At 51.6% G+C, this 18,602-nt stretch overlaps 3 protein-coding genes across 3 annotated transcripts; all 3 read right to left on the bottom strand.

Annotated features, from left to right (window-relative positions):
• Positions 1-3,438: 3,438 nt before the first annotated feature.
• Positions 3,439-4,176, bottom strand: PV07_06212 (uncharacterized protein; the record flags this gene model as incomplete). Its single annotated transcript, XM_016393167.1, has 1 exon — positions 3,439-4,176. The coding sequence occupies exon 1, from the start codon at positions 3,976-3,978 to the stop codon at positions 3,439-3,441; it is 540 nt and encodes a 179-aa protein (XP_016250686.1). The 5' UTR covers positions 3,979-4,176.
• PV07_06213 (uncharacterized protein) lies at positions 4,161-6,707 on the bottom strand (the record flags this gene model as incomplete). The annotated part of the gene is made up of 1 exon (XM_016393168.1): positions 4,161-6,707. One exon carries the CDS (start codon positions 6,705-6,707, stop codon positions 4,512-4,514), a length of 2,196 nt encoding a protein of 731 aa, XP_016250687.1. The 3' UTR covers positions 4,161-4,511.
• A 1,489-nt stretch (positions 6,708-8,196) lies between these two features.
• Positions 8,197-10,280, bottom strand: PV07_06214 (uncharacterized protein). Its single transcript, XM_016393169.1, has 3 exons — positions 9,892-10,280; positions 9,678-9,799; positions 8,197-9,575 (listed from the first exon to the last, which is right to left on the bottom strand). The coding sequence occupies exons 1-3, from the start codon at positions 10,153-10,155 to the stop codon at positions 8,357-8,359; spliced, it is 1,605 nt and encodes a 534-aa protein (XP_016250688.1). The 5' UTR covers positions 10,156-10,280; the 3' UTR covers positions 8,197-8,356.
• Positions 10,281-18,602: the final 8,322 nt, after the last annotated feature.

Raw genomic sequence — 18,602 nt, forward strand, 5'->3', positions numbered from 1 at the left:
CCATTGAAATGGTGTCAACGGGCAACCAGGAAGGACACGGCTCAGAGAGTTCGATTGAAGAGAAGACGCCGTCGTTCGGTAAGTCTATACTCGCCTTTGAAGGGTTGATGAGCATCCTGGAAAGAACTGCTTCATCGGTTGCGACCTCCGACGGCGCTCGACCTGGCTGGGATTCGTGCCCTGCTTGAGACGTGTTCACCATGCCGCCATCCATGTGGGTTGGCAGGACTGCAGGAGCAGGCAGAGGGTTCAGTGAATTGCACATGATCTTGTCATACGCGTCACTTTCTGCGACTATATTTGTGTCAAGGCGAGAGCTTTCGTTGAAATGCTCGGGCTCAGCTGAGTTCCTTGCTGAACGCTGTAAAATCGACAGATATTAGTACTCGGCCCTGTCCGTAGGCCGACGGGTTGGTCGCAGTCCTGGAATAATGATCAAATCTTTCGTCTCACCTGATCGAAAAGCGCACCAGTTATAGACGTCGAGACGCCCTCCAACGCGGCTTGAATACTTCGAAGCCTCTTGCGCGAATCGAGAAGTTGGTCACGCAGTGCATGGTTTTCGGCCTCAAGTTCACGCATCCGGGCGCTCTCTGTCTTCTGCGCATTTTGTAGGCGTTTTTCAAGCTCCATGACATACATGGCTTGTCTCTCACGGAATGCCTGTTGAGATAGTCGATTTCGGAGTTTTCTGGTCGCAGTCATCCTGTCAGCCTATGACATTCATGATTACATAGCTGACCAAGTGCGAACAACCTCGACTCTGGCGCCTTTGCCCTCGCACTGGTCGATCTCCTGGCCTGCTTGCCACCATTCGAAACTTCATGGTCGCCGTCCATTCTATAATCTAGACGATGGTTGTGGAAAAGGTTGGCGTCAAAACCGGTACCTGGACAATGAACCATGAGGATTACCAATTGACCGCTGCTCAAATGGGAGGTCGACTCCGAAAGTAGACCGAAAGGCCTTGCAGAAAATGCATGGATCTGGGGTACGCCGGGGTTACGGCCAAGGATCGTAGTTTGGAGACCCCAGTGCTGATAAGCATAGTGTATACTAGTCAACCTCGGGCTTGATGGTGTCTATCCCCTCATCCATCCCGCCTCGGCATCGGAATTTTGGCGTCAAGGGTCGTTCTAAGGGAACGGGAATGACACCCTGAATAAAACGTTCATTACGGCGGCTTGTTCTTTCAGTCACAGCACTTTAGCAAATCACAAATTCACCCCAGGAGCTCGCCTCGCTGAGTCTGGAGACAAAGTCCAGTTCCATGTCCCCAGCATGTTCACCACTTCCCCGCGCGCGCCGATTGGTCTGTTAGAGAGCCAGGAGGGCCTGACAGAGTAATATAGAGGGACGGCCGACTCGTGGGAGGGGGCGTTGTCGTGGCTCGAGTCAGTCTCCCTGACCTTGTGTTCCTACATCATCACGAATTATATTCTTGATAGTATAAACAATCAAAGTCTTGTGTAATTGTTGGCACATTCACCATTACCTGACTATACTAGAAGGGAGTTCTACTCGAGTCTGCCTCCCATTACTGACGGCATTAGCCGATGCTCCCGGATTGAGATCAGTAACTTGCGTAACATCCAAGGAAAACTTCAAACGGAACCAACCTCGCACGAACTAATCCAACTTGATCTGTCGAACCTGTCGAGCAGCGGATACGCTTGGAGAATTAGCTTACTCTATGCCGACCCAAAAAGCCGTTGTCCTCCAAGGGGATGGCAAAGTCGCTCTCGTCCAAGACCGCTCATCCCCCAGGATTCGTCCAGGCTACGTCCTCGTGGACGTCCGCGCAGTCGCACTCAACCCTGCGGATTGGAAGCACGTAGACTTTCTCAACGTACCCGGTATATTGTGTGGTTGCGACTATGCTGGCGTGGTGGCCGACCTCGGACAGGGTTACGACAAGCCCTGGAAAAGAGGAGACCGCATTTGCGGTTTCGTGCTCGGAGCCAACAAGCTCGAGAAAGAAGATGGGACGTTCGCGGAGAGGATTGTGGCTAAAGCTGACATCCAGATGAAGATCCCCGACAGCATGACTTTCGAAAATGCGGCGACGCTCGGGGTCGCGTTTATCACCTGTGGCCAGGGCTTGTATCAGAGTCTAGGTCTCAGCTTACCCAATCAGCCCATCAAGTCCAAGGAACCTATCTTGATCTATGGCGGAAGCTCCGCTATGGGAACATTTGGTATCCAGTTTGCAAAGTTGTAGGTTGTCTCCCCGGCAGGCAGCTAGTTGTACAACTCTGCTGCTGCTGCTGCTCAACCTTGAATTGCTGACGTCGATGTTGACGCCCGTTTCAGATCAGGGTATACAGTCCTAGCAACCAGCTCCCCGCGCAACTTCGATCTCCTCAAGTCAATGGGCGCAGATGCGGTATTCGATTATCGAGATTCCGATTGCGCGGCAAAGATCAGACAACGCGCCAATGACAACCTCAAACTGGTGTGGGATTGCATCTCAGAGAAAAGCTCGGCCAAGATCTGCACCGATGCCCTAGCTTCCGGGGGTGTTTATGGCACGATATTACAGGTCGACTCGCCGAGAGATGACATTCAAGTCAAGTACACGCTTGGGTACACGTGCGTAGGCGAGCCGGTCGATAAGGGTTTCTTCAAACAGGACGACACCACGGCGGATTTTGAATTTATGAAGAAGTTCATCCCCATCGCCGAATCGCTATTGCATCAAGGCAAGCTGAAGCCACATCCAGTGCGACTTGGAAATGGACTTGAAAACGTCATAGACGGGATGGACATGCTGCGACAGGGGAAAGTGAGCGGGGAGAAGTTGGTATATAAGCTCTAAAGGCCAGGGATCATTCCCAGAGGCAAAGGCGGCTCGTGCTTTGAGATCCTGGCCGGCTTGGTGCGAGATGTTCCACCGTGTAGAAAGCATGCCCATGCGTGGATGCAGATGGAAATGTGACGACAGGATCAACCATCAGCGAGGGCGGTAAGATTTACAATGAAGTTGTCGAAACACTGAAACCCGGATGGGGGACTGTGAGATGACACAATGAGAAGATACTTTGCTGTGATTAGATGTGTTTGCTCGGGCAGAGGTCCTACGTGGCCAAATATATTGTCGCAAGCGTGAATTCAGTTAGCATGTTGGCATTCGCAACGAGCAAGTTTTGAAAAACTGAATCCTTGTATTGGCCGATGGGTCATGGAGGCATTGTGAGGGACTATGAGCATCATATCTGTCTTCAATTGTAAGAAGGCTACCCCGGGACATAACCTGCAATATGACATGGTGTCTCACGGTCTCACCAACTAGGAGTCAGGCTGATACAGGACAGCCAACATGACATGGCTCGAAAGAGAAAAGAAAACTAGTCAAGGTTCAATCATAATTCGCAGAGAGCCTCTTCCCCTTCACAACCCTGGGCATTGGCTAGCTGATCGAATTGTACCGCCTGTACCTCACTTGAGCTGTGACGCATCCCGAACAGGATCACTACCATCCCAGCCAACCGACGCCGCATGTATCTTGGCCGCAATGTCCCTGAGGCCGGTTTCCAGGGCTGAATCCGCGATTTCGATGGTCGTGCCTCGAGTCTCAGCAGCGTCGAAGTAGCAAAACCGAGGCCCTCCTTCAATCTGACCAGTGCAATCGGGACGCAACCCCAGGTCCCCCAGCCGGCGGAGATGATCGTCAAAGTTGTCCGACCACACCGAAATGTGGTGCAACCCGGGTCCCTTGCTCCTGAGAAAGTCTCGATAGGGCGATGGTGTATCGTCCTTGGGCTGGATCAACTCAATCTGGACGTCTCCAAAGTTGGCTAAGGCGATGTCGAGTACGGGTTTCACGGTACTTCCACGGTAGCTGAACTCGCCCAGTGCGATGCTGGGGAGAAGAAAGAATGGGCCGACGCCCATTTTTTCAGTCCAGTACTCGATGGCTTTCTCAAGGTCGTCCACGATGTACCCATTTTGACGGTAGGTTCCGAACAATCGACTCATTGTGCGGTTTCACCCAGACGCGGATGTGTTGATGATAAAAATCGGAAGACCAAGGGCAAGAGTATATCTTCGTTTCAGTTTGGTGTCATATCCGGCTGAAAACCTGGAGGTGCTGTGCTCAAGACTGCCAGTTGATATAGTCCGCCGGGGACCCTGGCTCGTGGATGGCCGTGACGGAGCAATGACGGTCGATTCGACCGGCTTAGGCCTCGGAAGCCGGTTGCAAGTCACTACCCGCTGCACTCGGCTCAGTCGAGTGATTGGTTTGCGGGGGGCCGTAATATACTTTCACAGCTTCTTGGTGGATTTACGCTTGATCTGGTATATGAGGAAATGAACAGAGGTCAACATCCTTTGTGCAGCTCGGCGGTGCAGACATCAACATGCCCAGCGACAGTCGGATCATGTTCAACAACGACTCGTGTCGACGTCCCGATCGCTGATGTGGGCGAGGGGAAAGGCTGATCCCCTTTACCAGGCGGGCACGGATGGCCACTGTGTGAACATATTGTAACAGAGTGGACCAGAATACTTCACCGCCTCCCGTAAACAATGAACTCCTGACTATCATCATCATCATCTGAGCCCCTTGGATTTCTCCTCCTGATATCTTGCTCACTATATCGAGCATCAGATCTCTGTGGCTCATGTTTGATCTCATTCTCCGAGTCAGAAAAATGCTCAGAGTACGACGGTCTAGGATGGCTCCCACGTTTTCTAACCCACGACGGACCGGGCCGCTCTGGACGAATGAACTCCATCCCCTCATGAGGCATTCGCTCTTCTCGATCCGCTGGGTCTGGTGCTCGGAAGAGTTTGATCGAAGGGCCTCCGTATTCGGATTCGTAAGACGGGTTTCGAGGTCCATATTCAGATTCGTGGGACGGGTTTCGAGGTCCGTATTCAGATTCGTAAGATGAGTTTCGAGGTCCAGTAGAGGGGTCGCGACGGTGAAGAGCTCTCTCCCGCGCCAGCAAATCCATCTCGCGCTGCTGGAGAATGGCTTCCCTTCGTTCCAGATCCGCCTCTCTTCGGGTGATGAAGTTCTCCTGTTGATGGAGGAAATGCTCACGACCGCGATCGGCCGCTGCTGATGTTCGTCCTTCGTGGGCATATGTCTGCGGTACATACTCTGTTCGTGGTATCGAGAACAGCTGTGCCCTGTGCATAGTGTATTCTGTCTTGGCCTTCTCCTTCCTCATCCTCGATCCCGGTCCAAGCGTAAGCTTGACTGGCTGCTCAGAATCGGAGTCAGGGTCAGAAGAGATATCTGAGTCGCTAAGATGTTGGCCGGCTTGAGTTCGATGCCGTGGTTCGTCCAGACCTTCCTTCAATTTAGACTCTTGATCACGCTCTGACTGAGGTGGCTTGCCGACGTAAGATGAAGTCCGACTGCGAATTTCTGCCTTATTCAGTGCTTCAGCTGCTGGAGTAGCGACACCAATGACGATATGATATCGCGATTCCATGTATGATCTGACATCCGGCTGGCCAGGCGGTGCAGATCTGATATGAGCCGTCCGGCCGTGATAAGACGATTCTTCGGCTTCTTCCTTGACCGCTCTTTCCATCTCCTTGATTGCAGTCTTGCGATCTCTCTTGATTTGTGCCCTTGCGTTAATATAACCTCGGTATTGGGCATTCAACATCGCTGCTTTTTCGCCCTCGAAATCTTCATCCGAGTCCTCGAGGGTACCGTGATCCCGTGGAGCGTTACGCCGGCCGCGTCTTTCCGAGGTGTCCTGTCGTGGTGATCGCTCCTCGTAGCTAACTCCATCGTCACCGCCTCGAGGGGAGAGATACCCCCCGGCAAAACCAACAGAGCTCGAACCTGAGTCACTGTCGAAGTCGTAGTCTGCTGTGACGATCTCAACGCCAGAACTGACACGAGATCTGGAACGAGCTTGAGCCTTTCGTCGAACGAGGAACATACCGTCTGAGTCGGTATGTCCCGCTCTTGGACCAAGTGAAGACTTCCGACGTGGTGTTTTGGGGACTTTGACCGCTCCTCCTGATGAATCGGGCTTCTTCGCTTTTCCCTTCTCTCCACCGCCGGTGATTTTCTTCGAAGCGTAATCGACGATCACATCTTCGACACCAGGCTTCATCAGGTCTTTCAAAGAGAAGCCGACATCCTTGAAAGCTACCTTTTTGCCCACAACGTCCCATTCTTCTGTCCAAGCTGGTGGTAAGGCTGTCCCTCCAGGTCCGCCAGACAGTCGAGTATTGTATGAGAGTGAGATATAAGTCAGGCTTACCAAGTAGATATTCAAACTCTGCGTCGGTATGGCAAGCTTCTCGCGCATCGGCTGCTTCTCTTGCCAAATAAAAGTCATCCTCGTCCACAGATTTCGCCCAATTGCAGCAAGTTCTTTCATCCACCTGGTCAACGAAACCCCACTCGGCTTACGCTTCCCACCGTCTTGCTCATATTCCGCTACGGCAATACTCTGGGTCTGCGCCACGAAGCCAATGAGTTCCGCCATGTTGATTTCGCACCCCTTGACAATGGCCAATAGGTCGTCACGCTGCCTCCTCGAGATCTCTCGGAGAAGACGCCTACTTTGCTTGTATCTGATCACCTTGAGACAGATGGACAGGCACTCTGCTTCGGCCTTGAGGGCGTTCCATGCTTTGGGAGCATCTGCAACGTCGCCGAGAAAATTCTTTACTCGCAGCACGAGGCTGAACACGTACTCAAAATCGCTGATTCCAAAGCCGAAACTCATGATGGCGATGTGAAGAAAAGACTGAAAGAAGTCTCATAAGCTGCGACGATGAGCTCCATCAAAAGAGAGCAATGCTCGGGAGACTCCTAGAACATACCAGCGACAGTCAGGCAGGTGGAGGAAATCAGATTCGTAGGACGAGAGCAGGAAATCGACACACGACCATGTGATGTGCGCACAACGGAGGATCTGCTCGCGTATCAGGCACCCTCGTTACAGTAGGTAAATGCCTTGTTCTATTCACACAGCCCTATCACCAACGACTGAATACTTGGAAAGAAGAAATCACCCCCAACGCGAATTTGGTGGGGGCGAGATTGTTATCAATAGTAATGCCCCTCTCTATCACGTGCGTTAGGCGTCCGAGCAGGGCAATGTTAACTGGTAGAGTTACGCTCCCTAGCCTGAGGCTTTAGCCTGAGGCTCAATAGCCTTGTTGTTAGATAGGGCCTTTCATTCAGCCAAGGGTGGGATGCCCTGGGGCAGGTTTGCCGGGCGAGGCAGCCTGTCCAAAACACTGAACAAGGCTGAGTTATGTCACGAGATACCACGTGATGCCCAGGAATGGAAAAACGAAACATCGGTAGGTCGATGACGACCATATCAACATATCAACGTCCCATCCAAGACTTCCTGTTTGGGAAACACCCCGAAGAATATAGCCACGCTCATTACCTTTAGATAGCTTACACTCCCTTTATAGCTAATTTATGTCATATACTTGACTATACTGTTTCTTCAGTTACGCGACTACCATACCTTCCTTGCGCCTTCTATACCTAGCTCATGCAGTAAAGGATCTGTGACTGAGGAGCCTAACTAGTTGAGGTGATACAGGAAGCAGCTTCGTGGAACACTTGTGCCTTGGTATCTTCATACCTTATCCTTTCCTTCTCCATATTGCCCACCCAATTCGGGTGGGCGACGTGGTGTACTTGGAGGTAAAGGTGGGTCTGAATCTGTACTTTAGCAGCCAGAAGGCTGTCGATATCGACGATACAACCTAGGTATCTAAGTAGGCAGTTCATTTCAATACCAGGAGACTCTTGGTATTGGAGTTTCACTCTGTTATAAGTGGCGAAGTAAGGATGCTGATCATAGCTTAAGGAACAATCACCGACGGTCGTATGTGGTACCGACTGCCTTACGGAAAGGACCCAATCGGTGTTGGTACCGAGGAGAGAATGAACGGGCCCACACCTATATGGGGAGAGAATCACTGGAAGCCTGGGAGGCCCCAGAGGGAAGTCATGCCGCATTTGTAAAACCCCATACCTCACCGAGCATGAGCTGATGTGAACCATCGGTAGACGACTGAATTTCATAGTCTTCGTAGGAGAAGAGGTGCTGCATAGACTCCAGCGCAATCACTTGGTCTGGCGGCTTGAAGAAGAGACGAGCTATATCCTGCTCCTGGGTCGGACATGGAAGGCTCACAGTTAATAGACAGCCTGCTTGAACCGTGATTGTCTCGAGCCAAGCTTGACTCCAGAGCATGAGCCTATAAAATCCCCTTTCTCGTCCAATGTTTGATCTATCCGAGCTGTGCTGAGTACCAAATGTCAACAGAGTGAAATATTCCATCTCACAAGTCTCCCACCAATAGTCTTCCAAGTCTGTCTCTCTTCATTCGGTTGCATCCTCCCACATCACAGCTTTGCAGTCAAGGCACAAGGATGAGCAGGTTCATCACCGATCTGAGCCATTTTCATCTCTAAGAGGCGGGTCATGTCTCTCACCACCCCTTGGTAGTGAGGGTCATGGTAAACGTTGAACAACTCGAGAGGATCCTTGTCGCAGTCAAAGAGCTCCCACTCTTTCTCCCCCTCCCCGAGGGCGCTGGGTCGCGCGCCGGCGATCCCAAAGTCTTCGTTGTACCAGTAGATGAGCTTGTACCGCTGGTTCCGAACGCCGTAGTGTGCATAGGCCTGGTGGATGATGTCGTTATGCATCCAGTAGCGGTGGTAGGCGATCTGCTGCCAGGTCGGCGGCGCGGGGCCGCCGCGTAGTAAGACCCGAAAGGATGTACCTTGCATGTAGTTCGGGATCGTGACGCCTGCAAAGTCTAGCCAGGTGGGCGCAAAGTCCACGTTGCAGATGATGTCGTTGCAGATGGAACCAGGTGCGATCTCGGCTGGGTATCGGATCAGGAATGGCATCTGGAACGACTCCTCATACATAAAGCGCTTGTCGAACCACCCGTGCTCGCCGAGGAAGAATCCTTGATCGGATGTATAGATGACGATCGTTTCCGATCTCAAGGAGCCTTCTTCCTCGTGGTCTAGGCAATGTAAGAGCCGGCCCACGTTGTCATCGATAGACTGGATAGTGCGGAGGTAGCGTTGCATGTATCTCTGGAATTTGAACTCAGCGAGCTCGGCAGTAGAGCTGAAGGTGAAGATAGTGCCATCGTCCTTATCTATCAGCCGCAGGGCTCTCACGCCCTCATCGTCTGATGGGGCGGGGATTTTGCGTTCACTTGCGCCTTTCTCCTGGTGCACCTTCTCACCCACCCATCGGCCTCCGTCGGGCTGGACCAGTCCCAAGTCCTGGTAAGTCAAGTCCTCGGCGACACGCATCTTGGCCGCTTTGGCGGCCTTAGCCCGGTTTTTGTAATCGTCAGTGAATGTGTCTGGTAATCGGATAGGCTTGGTGTACAGATGCTTGTGCTTGGTGTCATATTCCCACGAGCGGTGAGGCGCTTTATGATGGCACATGAGGAAAAAGGGTCGTGTCTTATCGCGTGACCTGATCCATTGTAGAGACTTGTTCGTGATAATATCGGTAACATAACCTGGTTCAATCTTGCTACCAGAAGGCTCGATGAACTCGGGATCCCAATAATCGCCTTGACCTGGCAAGACGGACCTATTAGACAATGAAAAAGCTATTGTGTCAGCAACCCTCAAATAATTTTCTCTCAAAAGCCGAAACAGTCACATAGCAATTGGCAAGTAGTGTGACACATACCAATAGTCAAACCCGGACGGTTCATGGGCAGTCCCCTCTCCAAGGTGCCATTTACCCACCATGGACGTCTGATATCCACCAGTGCGCAGATGTTTCGCAACATTGGGTATGTATTTATTGATCTAGCTCCAGCAGTTAGCATTTATAAGCTTACAACGCGAGAGCCGGCCTGGTCGTCTTAGCGGTACCAGAGGAGAATGACCACGGTACGTACATGGTTATCAAGGGTCATGACTCCATTGACATGGTTGAAGGTTCCTGTCAGAATGGACGCCCGTGAAGGGGTACATATCGAATTAGTCACATAGCAATGGTTGAACTTCATGCCCTCGGTGGCTAGGCGGTCAATATGCGGTGTATGATTGATCCCAGCTCCGTAGCAGCTGATGGACTTGGACGCATGGTCGTCGGCCATAATAAAGATGATATTGGGCCTCGACGAGGAGGCCTTTTTCGCCCTGGGAATGTGCTCTGCCATGATAGAAGATTGCGTTCTTTGGGCGTTGTTGTTTCTGCTCTGCTTCGTCGTCCTCCTGGTAGACCGAGGGTTTTGCTGTGTTAGTGGCTAATGTGGTGGTGGTCCTTGTTCGTATTAACTATTCTTTCTCCTTTCCCGGGAATGTCAATAAATGAAGGACGAGACTCGGGCCGAAACCTTGGTATATGGACAGAATGACACTGGCGGTAATCAATGGTTACCACGCGAGTTGCGTGGCGACTCTTTGATTAGAGACCTCAGCATGGCTCCTTCCGCGGCCACTCCGTCCATTAGTTAAGACAGAGGTGCCCCCTTAGATAGCACTCCATTCCCCTAGTTCTGGTCATCCACATTGTCCACAAAATCTCTCACCACGGGGCTCGACGGCCGCATGGCGGGATGGAGATGGACGATCTGGATCAGAATAAGCGTGTCGCGGCTGTCGGTCCTCAGTGCACTTGATTGGCCTTCCTCCTCGGATTAATTCGACCGTTCCAGCCTGACCACCAAATTGTCGGTGGAGAACATGTCAGCGTTGGATGAAAGCAAGTCATATCGCACCGGTGCCGACTTCCGTCTCCACCCAAGTTAAGATGTGCCGAGAACTAAAGGTTCGTCCGTCACAAACACGGGGGGACTCATTCTCTTACTGCAGTAAATCGAGTGCCTCGTACAGCAGCAGGTCTTAGCTCTGTGTGTATGGAGTATCTTTCATGAGGGTTGGCCACTCAAGTACCCAGCTCCATTAGCGGAGACAGGAGAAGCATAACTTTGTTTAGAAGTAGTAACCATGAGAAAGGAAATTGATTTGTGCAAAAACGTATGTTCCAGAGCAATCCTCCGTGCTAAGCGGTAAACTTGACTCAATTTCAACAGTTATCTGCACAACACAAGATGCCCCCGATGCGACTGAGATCTGAGATATGCACAGGACTTCCCAATGGTGGCAAACTTCTGACTCCTCGACGAAACTGTCGGCCGGAAATCTTGTTTGGAGGTTCCCAACGTGGCCATTTTTCGTTTCTGTCGAATTGGCTTACAGCCATATTTATGCTTCCTTGAGCTCCACTGAAGCTTTATCATCTTGCCTGAGCTGCTGGTGCACTTGCTTCCGCACGTTCTCAAAATCAATAGCCTGACTAGAATTGAACACTTAAAAGAAGAAACGTTAGTTTGTAATCGATGCCGAAATTTCACTAGGGGGCACCATGGAGTCTTACCGATTTCCATCTCTTCCAGAGATTTTCCTTTGGTCTAATTCATCATTTCGTCAGCTTATTAGGCCCCTTTGTGGAGTGAATCGCAACCCGAGAGCAGCTCGACCACTCACCTCTTTGATGAAGAACCAGGAATACACAACCAAAGACCAATTGAAGATGGCGAACATTAAGAATGTCCTCCAACCCAGGTTGTTGACCGCATGAGGGGTGATCTGCGAGAAGACGAAGTTGAAAAGCCACTGAGTCGCCGTACCAATTGCGATTCCGCCTTCACGGAGACGAGTGGGGAAGATCTCGCTCATGTAAAGCTAAACACGATATATCAGTTTTGGTTGGGATCGGGGAAAGAAAGCACATGCTCACCCAAGAGACAGGGCCCCAGGAGCAGTTGTAGGTCACTAGATATAGTGGTCAGATTACCATTGCTTCGCCAGAGGGGGTGCATCAAAGGTGTACTCACTAGCTTCGAGGTAGATCATAGTTAGAGACGCAACCGCTGTGCTCGTCAGGCCAACGTCGGCCTTGGGTGGGTGAGTGACGGTAAGGATGGCTATTATAAGCATATATGCGCCCATCAAAAAAGCACCCAGAAGAAGTGAACCCTTTCGGCCGATCCTCTCAACCAAGAATAACAGAAAGAAAAGGCACGAGACCACTTTGACAACGCCGAAGAAGCCGCTGATCAAAAGGGCTTGATTTCCGGCGCCGACGGCCGTGAACACCTGAGGAGCAACTAGAAGATCATGTCTCAGTGGAAGTGTCCAAGAAAAAGGCAAGTAGGCGGGAAACTTACAATATGCAAGAGAGGTGTTGCCAGTTAATTGCACGCCTGTTCATCAGATTTGTTAGAAAGATGGTGTGATCGCCTAATGGAAACGATAGAAGGAATAGTTACCGATCTGGAGAGTGATGACAATGAAAACACGATAGCGGTTGGCAGGTAGCAGGAACTCTTTCCAGGTGAGACCCTCGGTGACACGCTCTTCTTCTCGGATCCCGGCGACGATTTCGGCGAACCTGTGATACCCAACGTCAGCAACCTCTCACATCCAACGGTTTTCATCCAAGAGACAACGCACTCTTCTTTCGTTTCGACCGAGTCCTCCCCTCGTACCCAGACAAGAGAAGCCATCGCATCTTCGTGACGGCCCCGCTTCGCAAGCCACCTCACACTTTCTTTGGTGAGAAGCATACCGAGCCCGAGGAGGCCGCCAGGAACCAGCTGCAACCCAATGGGTATCCTCCACTGCTTTGTAGATGGCGCCAGATCTTGCGATACCCCGTAGTCGACCCAGTACGAGGTCATGACGCCTAGGGTGAAAAAGAACTGGAACATGCTTCCCAGCGATCCACGAATGTGTTTCGGGGCCATTTCTGCGCTGTACATGGGGATGATTACGGTGGCCATGCCGACACCAACACCACTGATGGTCCTTCCCGCGTAGAACGCGCCCAGGCCGCCGACTTTGATTAGTTGGAGAATGCAGCCGATACAAAAGATCACGGACGCAAGAGCAATTGACCAGCGACGACCGAAGCGCGCCGTAAACGGCCACACAAAAAAGCAGGCAAAAAAGGCTGAGAAACAGACGCCAAGTCAGCAACAATACCCACGGGTCCGGAGGAGTAAAAGGGCACTGACCGCCGGCTTGCAGAAGACTGGCTGCGTTGGAACTGACGGTGGATTTGTGTTTGGCCGAATACTTCATATCGGTTTGGAACGATTTGAGCGTGAGGATGCCGCCCACAATACCAGTGTCATAGGCAAACAGGAATGAGCCGATGCAGCTCAAAGCTACAAGATATATGGCTCTGAAATTGCCGAGCTTCGACATCTTGGACGAGTTCCTTAGATGAACGACGTGGAAGCAGTAAACAGTAGTGGGGATGAGGCAGTCAATGTCGGGTAGAGAGGTGAGGAGGGTCCGAGATCCAAATATCGAGATGTCCTCCTAGTTATATACTCTGATGTGACACTAACCATGGTCAGCGACCGCAGGGTGTGTCCCTTGACTTTCTGGGAGGCTCGTCTGACCAGACAAGTTTCCAATTTGATCGCGGGGTTTCGGCATTTTGATGGAGGTCTCGTTCTTTCTGCGAACGGCGAATCGCTACAATAGGCAGCGTTCGGCTGGGCTGGCAGATCCGGGGTTGGGCTAAGGTCTCCAGAGAAGGAGGAGGATGCATAAGAGACACTCTCCTAACCTCCTCGCCGCTTAGCATGTGGGCTTTCTGAGAAATGGATATTGGGGTTCGAGTGCCGAGCAGCGGCGGGGCGAGTAGAGGGTGGCCTCAACCCACCACGGCTCTCGGTCGCTGTATATATTGATTCGTCCTCCACCTCGACGAAATTCCAACCCCCTCCCTGTGCGTTGACTTACTTCCATTCCCAACTAGAAACCTCTCTTTTTGCCAATTAGCTCCACCTATCACACCGCTAACTCTCCGGGGTATTGATGCCGGGGCATCTGGACAAATCCGCGAGGGTGAGGTCGACTTGCACGCAATGCAGGGTTAGAAAGGTGTGTCTCTAGTCCAAACACCCCCTTTCGGATGCCGTCGACGCCACGATGTACATCCTACAATCTCATCTTTTACTCTCTGAGGGCTAAAGTGCTGTCTCCAGGTCAGGTGCGATGGCACCCATCCAGTTTGCCACCCCTGCAACCGCCTGCATTTTGAATGCTCCTTTCAGCAAAGCTACCTCCCGGCGAGCCTTCGTACGTTACCTTTGCCAGCTCGCCAACGTCGGACACAGGCTTGCCTCACCTGTAGAGGTCTGAAGATTAGGTGCCTTGGAGAGACACCGGCATGCTTGACCTGTGTGCGCCGTAACCAAGAATGTGTCTACCCGACCAATACAAAAGCCCAAGGCCATGCCACGGCTACGAGTGCATCCACAACCAATGTCGGTTCTGCGGCTAGTCCAGGCCCTCCCGCGGACCATGTTCAATCAACATCACCTCTATCTTACAGGGAAATCGATGAAAATGTACTTGTATCTCCAGGAGTGGCAGGATCGCTGTCGCCCTCATCCGACATGGTCGCTGAACTTGTCGCTGAATTCTTCCACTGGCTCTACCCTCTTCCCTCCTACGCCTTTTTCCACAAAGCAACCATTGTCAAGAGGTGTAATGAGGCGACGATAGATGAGTCAGTGAAGCTTTCCCTATGCGCAATTACAGCCCAGCAACTGGGCAAGGTCTCTTTGCCTAGCACTGCCTGGGTCGAGAAGGCCCAAAACTTGATTTTTCAGAACCTCGAGCGACCTTCCATCTTCCACTTGCAGACACTGTTGCTGCTGATCCGCTATCGCGCAAGCGCAGGACAGTTCCCCACTGCATTCATGCTGTCTGGCCTCGCTGCGAGACTGGCAATGGCTCTTCGACTCAACTACGAGCGGTCGGACGTTGGCGCAGTTGCACAAGAAGTGCGTCGTCGGACCTTTTGGTCTCTATATCTTCTGGAGGACATCTTTTGTGTCGGATTGAAGGAGTTCGAGCTTTGCAGGCCAGACATTATCCAGCTCCAGCTTCCTTGCGAGGACGTCGACTTTGAGAATGAACGTTCCGTAACTACCGGCTCTTTGAGATCCGACGGTGGGCGAGACTCCGAAACTATCAGCGACCGTGGCCAGTTCCTTAGGTTAGCTTATACCCGTCGTGCCATTATGAGGTAACTCCACCCCGTATCCTGACAAAGCTTCACACCTCACGAGATGAATAGATTGAATCGACGCGTATATCTCAATGAAATAGATGCTCCAGAGCTTATCAGCTGCGTTCGAAACTTCGAGACCGCGTTGCAGCAGTACCAGACACAAATCCGTCCATTCGGTCAATATGCCCCAGACCAGCCCGTCCCGTATCAAGTACAACCTCAGACCGTGATGTGCTATATGTCAGTACATCAGTGCTATTGCGACCTATATCGCATCTTCCTGACCGGATATACGGACGCCGCTCCACAAGTCGCTATCCAGGCGGTGGGAGTCACAGACAGAGCCATGATGGGCACCAAATGCTTGGAGAATGCCGAGAAAATCGTCCAAATCTTGATTGACTTCAACGAACAGAACGACAGACTACAGTTGCTAGACTCCGACGCCGCCGTCTGTGCATATCATGGCACTCGGTTGGTACTGTTCGGATCGTTCTCTCACAGAGGCAATTTCAGACTCGGCATGCAACTAGCTATCAGTCGAGCAAAAGCCTGTTTGGATATCTTATCTCGCATGTTTGTGCTCTCGCACAGCGTGAAGCCTATGGTGGGTCTCACAAAGTTCAAATTCTAAGAAAAAAACAACGCCCGCTGACTACGAGTAGCTCAACGATCTCGGTGCTCTCATTCAGCGCTACGAGACTTCTCTGACTCTCTCATCTAAATTCTCAGTCTCTGAACAAGAGAACAATGCGCGGCCCAGAAGGGAAGTCTCGGAGCACGCTAGAGCCCGGCAGAGATTGTCTGTCCACAGTCTTTTGCTGCAAGCAGGCTTCGTCGACGACAGCCAAGAGACTGCTGAATCTTTCGCCCAAGGAGACGGCCAGTTCTCCACAGGGAAGTCTCTGGAAAGTGCTGTGGACTGGGAAGAGCTAGGGGGCAGGCAGGCCAGTGGCCAAGCCTTCCACGGCGGAATGACTTCGCCTGAGCCGTTACTGCTGTCTCTCGATCTGTTCCCGGAGCTGCAGCAAGGGAACACTAAACTACTCTTCAACGCATGGATGGGCTTTCCTGGCCCTGACGAACTCTCGGGATTTGGAAACACTTTTGACGATGAATTTTAGTTGAGCCTTTAGGCGGCACCGAAGTATTCCTCAAATCTCGCCTGCCATTGCCCTGAAGACGACTAATTCGTCGCGAAATGTCAAATAGCCCGACCTCATGGTTCTCTAGATCACTGTCTCATGATTTCTTTCTTCCTGGGAAGTCGCAAGACGGGCCGACCTTGTTTAGAACTGCGCACCAATGTTTGTATACAGTTGCAACTAAAGATTCCTCGTCGAAAGTCATTATCAAACATCTAGGGATAACGCCATATTAATCCTGGATTTAAATTTCAGGGGAGCAGACTCACAGCTAGCTACGAACTAGAAACTGGACATAGGATTACCTGCAACACCCAGGTCCACCCCGTTCTCAATGCGCGGAGTTCGTGCCTCGAGGCAAATATTGTAGGGAAATGTCAAGCTGCGCTATTGCATTCGAGCCAATGAGGACTTCCCCAGCCCGAGAACCGCGGAGACCAAGCGAGGTCGAAGCACACACTTTTTCAATCAGCGTTAGCCTACTGCAACCCCAGGCACGGAATATACATAGCACGAGAGCTGCAGAAAGATAAACTCCATCTAGAATCATCGCAGACCTTCACTGCACCGGCAACTGCATTTGCCGTGCTAACTACTATGTACCCGGTAGTTTACGAAACACAATGGGTTTCAGCCACCCTTCATAGGATGCAGGTTACCACCACCGCCACGCCGCCTCGGGGGTTGTCGCCGCTGTTATGCTGGTATCTGCTTGACATCTAGTCGGCCGGTGGCTCCTACTGGTTTCTGGAATGCTGCTTACGCCTGCAGAGCCGAGGTTTGTTAGTCGACACGACTGGGTAGCAGAGATCACAAATAGCGTCACAATGGTTCCTGAGTTCGAAAAGCAAATCCCGAACGTTAGAGATAGATACTAATCTAAACCCTCAGCTCGATAGTTACCTTGTACGAACTGGCATTCCTCGCAGCCCTATTCTCCTAGGCTGTACTTGACTAGTGGTAATGGTCTTGCCCTTCCTCAGACACGGTAAGGGGCGCGGGGGCAGCAGCACAGACGGCAAGGTTCACCGTTGTCGTAGTTAGTTCTCTATCGGTCAACACCAGAGTTGCATTCCTTACGAAGCGAACTGATGGTGAGTTCTCTACACAAGCTGATCTCTATGTCCCCGATATGTAGCACTGAACTGCGCCTCTTGGAAAGAGATAGACGCAGAAAGCACAGCGGTAAAAGCTCCACCACATTTATGTCCTCCATTGTTCTTCTTTGAGTGTCATCAACCATCAGCACAGTTGTACGTACAGCACTTGGAGTTGACCTAGATTCGTCTCCAGCTCGCTTCGCAACCGAGCTACCTAACGCTTACCTCTGGTATAGGTTTACACCAGCGAAGGTTTGATCCTTGAGTATATCTTCCGTAAACGTTCCGAGTCTTGAAAAGGGCGCCGGCGGCGGATAGAAGAGGCTGTCACTTCCATACCTTTTCCATTGACTCTGAATGCTCTTGGAGCAGCCCTCAGATATCGTGGTTCTTAAGCACATGCCCAGCATATGTGGTCTTTCATCGATTATCAATTCGCGCGTGACAGTCCTTACACCTCCTTAGCAACACTGCCAGACACAGGCTCCCGTCACAGCTCGACGTGCTTAACATTGGGCGGCACAAAGTAAGCGATGCAGGGCCCGGGCATGTGTCCGCAGGCTAAATTTGGGCCTGGACTTGTAGCTAGGTCGTCGAATCTGTTCGTGATGCTGTCTCGACTATTGCAATCCAACTCCGAAGCACGCACGGGATAGGCATTGCACCTATACAGATCGGCCTGGTATAACTTAGCTTGATCTGTCCCAGTGTGTCAGACTGTGTGATCGGAATATCAGTGCCCCTTGCGCATGACTACCCCCTTCGAGGCTCTGGCCTTTTCATTCATCTGCGCACTCAGTGACAGCAATCGCCTCGCAATGACCTCAGCAGAGGATGAGTCATCTCTTCATTTCCTTACGATTCTTCGTGCTGGGTAAATCTCCGCAGGAACCTTTCCACGCGTCCGATTGGCGGCGAAAGCCAATGGTTCTGCCGCTCACAGCATATCGAAAACAAGGATGTGCTAAAGAGCGAAGAAAGTGCGGTTGTTGAAGGGCCCTGCAATGAAGAGAGACAGACTTGTGCCCGTGCGGGTAAGATTCAAATCGAGGGTAGATATTGCAAGATGTCTTTGCTGGAATGTTCGATGTCGTCAGAGCGAGCTAACTTCAGGTAGGGCGCCGTCTTTGCTCACCGCTCTTATTCGATGGTTAACGGCCGAATAAGCAGAAAGCCGCTGGCCCCCGAGAAATATCTCGGCCGTATCGTCCCGGGACGAAAATCAATCAAAGCTACAACCAACCCATTCGCCGTGTGTGTGTCGGCTTCAAGAAGATTCCGTTAGTGGGAGAAGATTACCGATGTTTGAAAATATCCTCGAT

This window comes from Cladophialophora immunda, assembly GCF_000835495.1.
Source record: "Cladophialophora immunda strain CBS 83496 unplaced genomic scaffold supercont1.3, whole genome shotgun sequence".
Taxonomy (NCBI): Eukaryota; Fungi; Ascomycota; class Eurotiomycetes; order Chaetothyriales; family Herpotrichiellaceae; genus Cladophialophora; species Cladophialophora immunda.

Coding starts and splice junctions, on each gene's coding strand:
- PV07_06214 (XM_016393169.1), bottom strand. CDS start 10,155: ATGGCAGAGCACATTCCCAGGGCGAAAAAGGCCTCCTCGTCGAGGCCC. Junction 9,800..9,891: donor TCATGACCCTTGATAACCAT/GTACGTACCGTG, acceptor TGCTGGAGCTAG/ATCAATAAATACATACCCAA. Junction 9,576..9,677: donor CCGTCCGGGTTTGACTATTG/GTATGTGTCACA, acceptor ATTGTCTAATAG/GTCCGTCTTGCCAGGTCAAG.